This window comes from Tetrahymena thermophila, assembly GCF_000189635.1.
Source record: "Tetrahymena thermophila SB210 genomic scaffold scf_8254181, whole genome shotgun sequence".
NCBI lineage: Eukaryota > Ciliophora > Oligohymenophorea > Hymenostomatida > Tetrahymenidae > Tetrahymena > Tetrahymena thermophila.
In genome coordinates, this window is record NW_002476082.1 from 161,086 (window position 1) to 169,116 (window position 8,031).

General features: G+C 22.2%; 2 protein-coding genes across 2 annotated transcripts; both read right to left on the minus strand. All coding sequences in view use genetic code 6, as the record gives it.

Moving 5' to 3' along the window:
- Window positions 1-240: 240 nt before the first annotated feature.
- On the minus strand, window positions 241-2,235 carry TTHERM_00929450 (phosphoglycerate kinase; the record flags this gene model as incomplete). The annotated part of the gene is made up of 3 exons (XM_001025708.3): window positions 241-1,086; window positions 1,758-1,898; window positions 1,960-2,235. The coding sequence occupies 3 exons, from the start codon at window positions 2,233-2,235 to the stop codon at window positions 241-243; spliced, it is 1,263 nt and encodes a 420-aa protein (XP_001025708.1).
- A 2,140-nt stretch (window positions 2,236-4,375) lies between these two features.
- Window positions 4,376-5,438, minus strand: TTHERM_00929440 (kinase domain protein; the record flags this gene model as incomplete). Its single annotated transcript, XM_001025707.2, has 2 exons — window positions 4,376-4,501; window positions 4,557-5,438. The coding sequence occupies 2 exons, from the start codon at window positions 5,436-5,438 to the stop codon at window positions 4,376-4,378; spliced, it is 1,008 nt and encodes a 335-aa protein (XP_001025707.2).
- Between the last annotated feature and the right edge of the window lie 2,593 nt (window positions 5,439-8,031).

Sequence of the window (8,031 nt, forward strand, 5' to 3'; positions counted from 1 at the left end):
AACACACTTGTTTGTTTTTACATATTCTCTAAATGTTGCTCTCATCAACTATTATGAAATAATCTTTTGCTGTTTTATCAAGGCTATAAAAAAATTCTTATATTTTGATTTTAATAAAAAGCTTAAAAGACATACTAACATAAATATGATGTATATATATTAAGTAATAAAAAGGATTAAAAATAAGATATTTAATTTGTTAGTCTGCTTTATTTTTATTTTATTATGCTTGCTTGCTTTTCAAAGTTAGTCAATATCAGTAAGATAAGCAACACCAGGAAGGACTTTACCTTCAAGAAGTTCAAGAGATGCACCACCACCAGTAGAGACGTGGCTGACTTTTTGAGTTGCCTTTTCTTGTTGAACAAGATTGACAGTGTCACCACCACCAATAATAGAAGTAGCTCCTTAGGAAGTTCTAGTAGCAACGTGCTTGAGAAGGTCAGAAGATCCTACTTTAAACTTATCAACTTCGAATCTACCTTAAGGACCATTCCAGACAATAGTGTTAGCACGGGCAACAGCTTCAGCGTTTTCAGCCATAGTCTTAGGACCAGCATCTAAACCAATCCATCCAGCAGGGATACCACTCTTTAAGTCAAAGCTACGGGTGTTAGCGTTGGCTTCAAGTGAGTCACCGCACAAGAAATCAACTGGTAAATGGATCTTGACATTCTTAGCTTTAGCCTTTTCTAACAATTGGTCAACAATCTTATAACCTTCTTCGTCGAAGAGGGAGTTACCAATTTCAATATTGTGGATTTTCTTCAAGAAAGTGAAGGCCATACCACCACCAATGATCATTTCATCGACCTTGTCAAGCATACTTTCAATCAATTAGATTTTATCCTTGACCTTAGCACCACCTAAGACAACTAAGAAAGGTCTGTTAGGGGATTCCAAAGCCTTACTGAAGTAGTCTAATTCTCTCTTCAAGAGGTAACCAGCAGCTCTGATTTTGTGATCAACACCGACCATGGAAGAGTGAGCTCTGTGAGCGGTACCGAAAGCATCGTTGACGAATAAGTCACCCAAACTAGTCAAAGATTTTCTGAATTCCTTAACTGCCTTAGAGTCAGCCTTAACCTATATTAAACAAAACAAAAGTGTTTAGATTATAATTTATGACTGTCTTTATACTTTAAAAAATAATCAAACATTTTTCAAACTTTTGAATGTATTTCATTTTCAATTAAAATTAATTATTGCTTTATGAACTTATTTTGCTTTTCATTTTTTTAAGAGACAACTATGATAATAGCTTTTTGTTCATACTTATTTTGGTTTAATATGTTTCTTATGGTTGCTTAGTGATGGAAATTTTTTATATTTTTTTTAACTCTGCTGATAATTTATTCTATTTTAAATATGCTCATTTACATATTTTAGGTTGTACTTAATTTATTTTATTTCTACCTTCTTGTTATTTATTTATTGATTAATTTATGATCTTTTTTTTTTAAAAAATCAAAAACTAACCTTTAAAAATGGCAAAAAAAATAGTAATTGAATTTGAAGAATACTTCTTGGTATATTATAGAAATTTTTTGAAAAGCACACCAACTTAATGCTTGGTGGCTAAACTTTTAAAATAACTCAGCTCCGTTAAAGAATGGTGTTGTTTAGGACCATAATTTTTAAAAATTCAAAACTCTCAATCAAACTATTGATTTTCATAGGCTTAATAAAATATGGCCCATAAGTGAAAAGAAACTTGGTTTGATCTTAGTCAACTAAATAAAGTTATTAAAAAATACCTTGTTTCCTGCAGCATCGATGTACTTTCCTTCTTCTTCAGGATGGAAACGCAAGTTTTCAAGTAAAATGATTTCACCGTTTCTGCTTGATTTAACAGCTTCTTCTACATCCTTACCAACACAGTCATTCAAGAAGGTTACCTATAAGTTTTTGAAAAAATAACGATAAAAAAATCAGAATGTAGTATGCCAAATAAAATACCTTGGTGCCGAGTAATTCTTCAAGCTTAGGAACAACAGGCTTCATTGAGTGCTTTTCAACTCTGTTGCCATCAGGACGACCCAAGTGACTCATCAAGACAAGACCTTTAGGATTTTACTCTAAGATTTTCTTGATAGAAGGAACAGAACCTTAGATACGAGTAGGATCTTTAACCTTACCTTCCTTCAAAGGAACGTTGAAGTCTACTCTCATTAAAACTCTCTTGTTTTCAATATGTTTCAAGATGTGATCAATACCAATCTTACGAGACAACATTTCTTCAGTTTTTAAGCTATATTTGTTTTGTTAAGTAATTTATTTATTTATTTATTTATTGTTTTTATTATCAAGTAATAAAGATATGATACAGTTTTTGAACTGAAATAATTTCCAAATACTGTATCAATCCCCCCACTAATCTTATCAGATATGACACACTATATTGATGTATCATTTAAAGTAGCATCAACTTTTACAATTATTCATTAAATAGTGCTACTAAAATAAGATAATACTTTCAAAAAGTATTAAATCAATTTTATAAAAACCAATTATAGAACATAGTAAATTAGATAAATAATAGATTCTATATTTCCTATTTTTAAGATTATTACATAAAATATTTATTTTTATTCAAGAGACTAATTATTTAAATTGATACCAAATATATATAAAATCAACATTATAAAATTCAAGTAGAAATAATTAACTTTCAATTAGCAATTTATATTTTAATAAAATTTTAGTTTAATATTTCAACAATTTTATCAACTTCATTATCATTTTTATTTTTTTTATGGTTTTTATTTTTTTTATTTTTTTTATTAATATTTTTCAAATGCTCCTTTTTGATTTTGCTTTTTATCTTTACTATTACTTTAATCTGAAATTACAGGTGTTTTAATAGTATCATGTTTAGGATTATGATTCTAAAGTATATTATTTCCAAATTATTTAAGCTCATTTTAAACATTTTTTAAATTGATATCATAAAAGCCTTTAATAAATATATTTTAATCTTATTGTGCCTTACTATATTCTAGAAGAATTTAATTAACAACTCTATATTTATTTAAATCTTAAAATTTATTAAATATATCTGTTAACTATTAATGAAAGAATTCATAATAAATCTCAATGTCATTATCAATTTTTTCTTTTATCTAACATTTCTAAATGTTTTCTTAATTTTTGCCATTTTTTTCATTATTTATTTCTTCCAAAAATCCCCAAATTTATTGATTTACATTTGATTCTTATTAAATTTTTTAATGTAAATTAGGATAACATTCTTCCAAATCCTATTTAATGAAAAACCAAAAGTATTCAAGACACATTTAAAATTATTAGAAGTATTATTCACAAGTGTCTTTTGCTTATGCAATTTCTATAATATTTGGATTACCTCCTTTTTAAATACCATTTTAAATTAAGCATTTATTATATTTATCGATACATATTTTATTTAGTTACCAAAAGCCTTCGAATTGTAAATATCTATCTGGATTTTGATTAAAATAATTATTGTTTATTTTTTACAAATTAAAGGCAATGCATTATATTGGATCTTGCTTTTCTAATTTTTGATTAAGTTCGCTAAAACAATATGAAATTAAATAATAATTTGGCACTGATTTATTTATTGAATATATTTAATTAATTATTTTATCAATTACATCTTATTTTGATTACTATATTTCTTAATGTTACTGATTGAAAATTTAGTTTACTTAATTTAAATATTATTATAAAATATGAAGCTTTTATTCGATAGGATGGTAAACTAAATTGTTAAAAATAAGAATCTTTAATTGTATACAATAAGAGTCCATTTTATTAAATTAATTATCAAATTACCTAATTATATTATATCTTGCGCATCCTATCATTTTACTGGATGAAAGGATTTTTTTATTACATGTTAAATTGATAAAAGAAAAATCTCTTTCTAAATATTAAATAAGTTCTTTATCTAATTCTTAATTATTTATTTAATTTTTTTAATTTGAATCTTAAACTTGATAATTATTTTATTCGTTTTATGAATTTAATAAACTGTCTTAAGTATTATTAATTTTTTGAATTATTTCCTCTTGTTAATTATTATTTATTTACTTTAAATCTTATTAAACTTGTTCATTTTATGTAGTATTTAATTATAAAATAGGTTCATTTTCTAGTTAATTATTTTTTATTTAGTTTTCTATTTGTTCATTTTATGTAGTATTTAATTATAAAATAGGTTCATTTTCTAGTTAATTATTTTTTATTTAGTTTTCTATTTGTTCATTTTATGTAGTATTTAATTATAAAATAGGTTCATTTTCTAGTTAATTATTTTTTATTTAGTTTTCTATTTGTTCATTTTATACATTTTATATTTCGTTTTGAGAATTAATTTATTGAAAATCTTATTTCAAACCTTCATTATTTCCTTTACATATTTATTCCTGAATATAAAACTAAAATTAAGAATTCTCAACTTTTGTTATCTCAGTTACAGTTTAATTGAGTTGATTATTATATTTGAGAATAACACTACCTATATTAATATTATATTATTGTTAGTCAAATTGATAAACATAGCTTTTAATTACTATTAAAATTGGCAGAATCAGCAAGGAGATCGCTAAAATTAACTTACAGTTTTCATTTTATTATTTAGGTTAATTGTCATTTTAAAATGTTTCTAGGGTTTGAGCAGGAGTGAAGCGTCTAGTTTAACTATATTGCATCATATCTAATGAAAAACTTAACTGTAAAGAGTCATCTGTTGTGTCCTCTATTATTGGAATATACCCTTACTAAATATTTTCTCTATTCTTTTTATAATCAAATCCTAATATTTCACATAAAAGGGCTCCAACGCTATAATAATCTGATTAAAAAGAAACATTTCTTGTATTCATGTTTTTTAGCTGCTCTGGTCCTTAATAAATTTAATCTTCATCACACTCTTATTTAGCCTCATAGTATAAGTCAGCTATTTTAGCTTAAAATTTATTACCTTTATAATCGATAAGAATATTTGAGGGCTTCAAGTTTAAATGGCTAATTCCTAGACTATGTAGAAAAATGATTCCATTCAGAATATCAATAGCAATTTATTTCATATTAAAATTTGGTTCATTTTTAAATTCCTCTAAATTTTAAAGTGTATATCGGTACTATTCATGAGAGTAAATTATTATGTCATCTTTTTAGGTTACTTCATAAATTTAAGCAACATTTTAATGAGGATTTTTTTAAATTGTTTTCAATATTTTTAAAAATTATTCTCTATACTTTTACTACTGGATAAAGACTCCTTTTAATCTAAATTGCTTTCTCTATTTTAAAAAGGTACATGTAAGCTTATCTTTGTTCTTTTAAATGCTATCAACCAGTTGGTATCCTTTATCTTTAATGTAATTCTAGATTTGATCCATTTATTTTTTCATTTGATTTTAACCTTTTAAAATATCTTAATTAATTTGCATTAATAAATTTTTTTTTTCTCAGTTTTTTGTTAATATCTTAATGAAATTCTTTACATATTCTAATAAATCACTCATAAGATACTTATATTATATTGTCGTTTGATATTATAAATAATAATATTAAGTTTCCATTAAAATTAAATCTTTTTAATATCAAAAAGAATCTTAGAATTTTATTAAATGAAAAATAAAAATATTTCAATCTATTATTTTCTTCATTTATTTTATCAAAATATGTATCAATTTAATTAAAATTACTTCAAAATTAACTTATTGAGTCTATTAAAAAGATAAACAATTAATTTGATAAGTAAAAAAAATAAAAGATTTCATCCATAAATAATTGTTGATTTCAAAGCACAAGCTAGTGATTTTAGCAATACAAAAATACAAAGTATTCATATTTTTTCAGATTTTAATGTAAAAAGAATTACTTTTAAATAATCAAAACAATTTTTAAAAGAAATAGTAATATTTTTTTAAATATTAAATATTTATTAAGATATATTTAAGTAAATTTTTCATTAAAATTAATTTATGAATTTATGATATTTAAAATATTATAAATTAATATATCTATGATTTTTAAAATTAAACAAATTTAGAAATAAAATAAATTCTTTTATAATGCCAATCAATCGTTTAAATATCAATGTTTATTTTTCATATTTAATAACAAAGACTTAAAAAATTATTAAATACGTGTAAAGTAAATATACAAAGGAAAATAGTCTTAATCTTTTATATCAAATAAGTGCATTAAAAATAAATTAAACTAAATATCGTAAGTATTTATTTTTATTAAGATTTTATATTTTAGATAATTTTAAATAATTTAGTAGAAGATTGAATGCAACTAATTATAAGTGTTAATAATTTCTGTTAAAAGAAATAATCTATTGCTATTCTAAATAATTCAATTTCAAAAAAAAATATAGTTATTTGAAAACTAAATTACTATTAAATCCTATATTAGGAAAAAATTAACAAAATATTATTTTTTCTATTTAAAATAAATCAAAACTTGAATAAAATAAAAGGAGTGTTTATTTTTAAATGTTTTATTATTTTTTCGTTCTTGAATAAATTGCTTAATTCCTATTTTTAGTTTATACTTTTTATTAGATATTGTCAATATTCATTCTGTTTTATCTCAATTTTATTTTTTTGGATATATTTTAGTTAGTTTGTTAGCTAGTTAATTTATTTTTTAGATACTTTTTATTTATTTATTTTTAAGATGTTTTTGTTTTTTTTATTTTATATTAGTTTTTTATTTAAATTTATTTTATATTATCAATATTTTAAATCAAAAATGTGCCAAGGAACTATGCGTTAAGAGGTTTTAAATCTGTAAATCTTTTTTATCTTCTGTTTTTCTAATATTATCTTTGCTACTTATTAACAATAAAAATTATACTTATATCAATAACAATTTAAAAATAGGAAAGAGAGTAGAGTTTTTTGATATTCCTAATTTGAGGACAACTATCATCTTTCGTTTATTTGGATAAAATTCTTGAAGTCGATTTTGTAGATTAGATTTTTTTGCCTGGTATTAAAAACTTATTTTTTTAACGAAACATGATAATTCTCCTCTTCTTTTAATTTTTTTTGAAATAAATTAATTATAAGAAATTTATAATTTAATTGATTTTTATTTTTTCATAATTTAAATTTCAAATTTATTTATTAATACAAGGGACAAAAAAGAAGTTAAGGAAAAAGTTAATAAATTTATAATTAAATTATATTTATTATTATCCTTATCAATAAAAAAAGGAAAAGTAAACAAATAAATGCCCTTTGGTTAATCTAAAATGATTATTAAAGTTTTTAAATCAACAAATATTTTCAATTGCTTAATCATTCCATACGTCACTAAAATAAATAAACTGGAAATGATTTAGCGGAAATATATTTTTATCGATAACAATAAGTTTTTAGATAATTAAATAATCATTTTAGACAATCAATCGATGCATTTCAGAAACCTTGAGTTTCATAGGCATTTCAAAAAAATACTAAATCAATTTAAGTTAAACTCTAAAAATACTTTTTCCCTTAAAAACAAACAATTTTAGCATTGACTAATAGATCGATTCTCGCATTTTAATATTAAATTTATAAAAAGGAAAAAATGATTGAAGACTATAATCTGAAAATAAACAATTGACATTTAAAAAAAAGAATGAATAAATAAATACATAAAATAAGATTAAAATGAAAAAAGACAAAATTAAATAAAAATACAAATAAAAACTTAACAAAATAAGAAAAATAATTAAATAAAATCACATAAACATAATAAAATTTAAATTAATTTGTGTATTTTTATTTAATTTTTCTATATATTATTGACATCTATCTATTTAAAAGCGAATCTACATATTTGAATTACTCCTATTATTAACACGTGCATAAATTTTTTTTTTTTTTAATTTTTGAGTTGAATGACATATATTTAAATGATAAAAAAATTATAAAATAATTCTACGTAAACAAGTCTAAAGAGTTAAGATTAGTTTATTAAAGATTTAAATTTATTCTTTTATTTTAAAATATTACATAAATAATTGTAAGAAAGAAGATG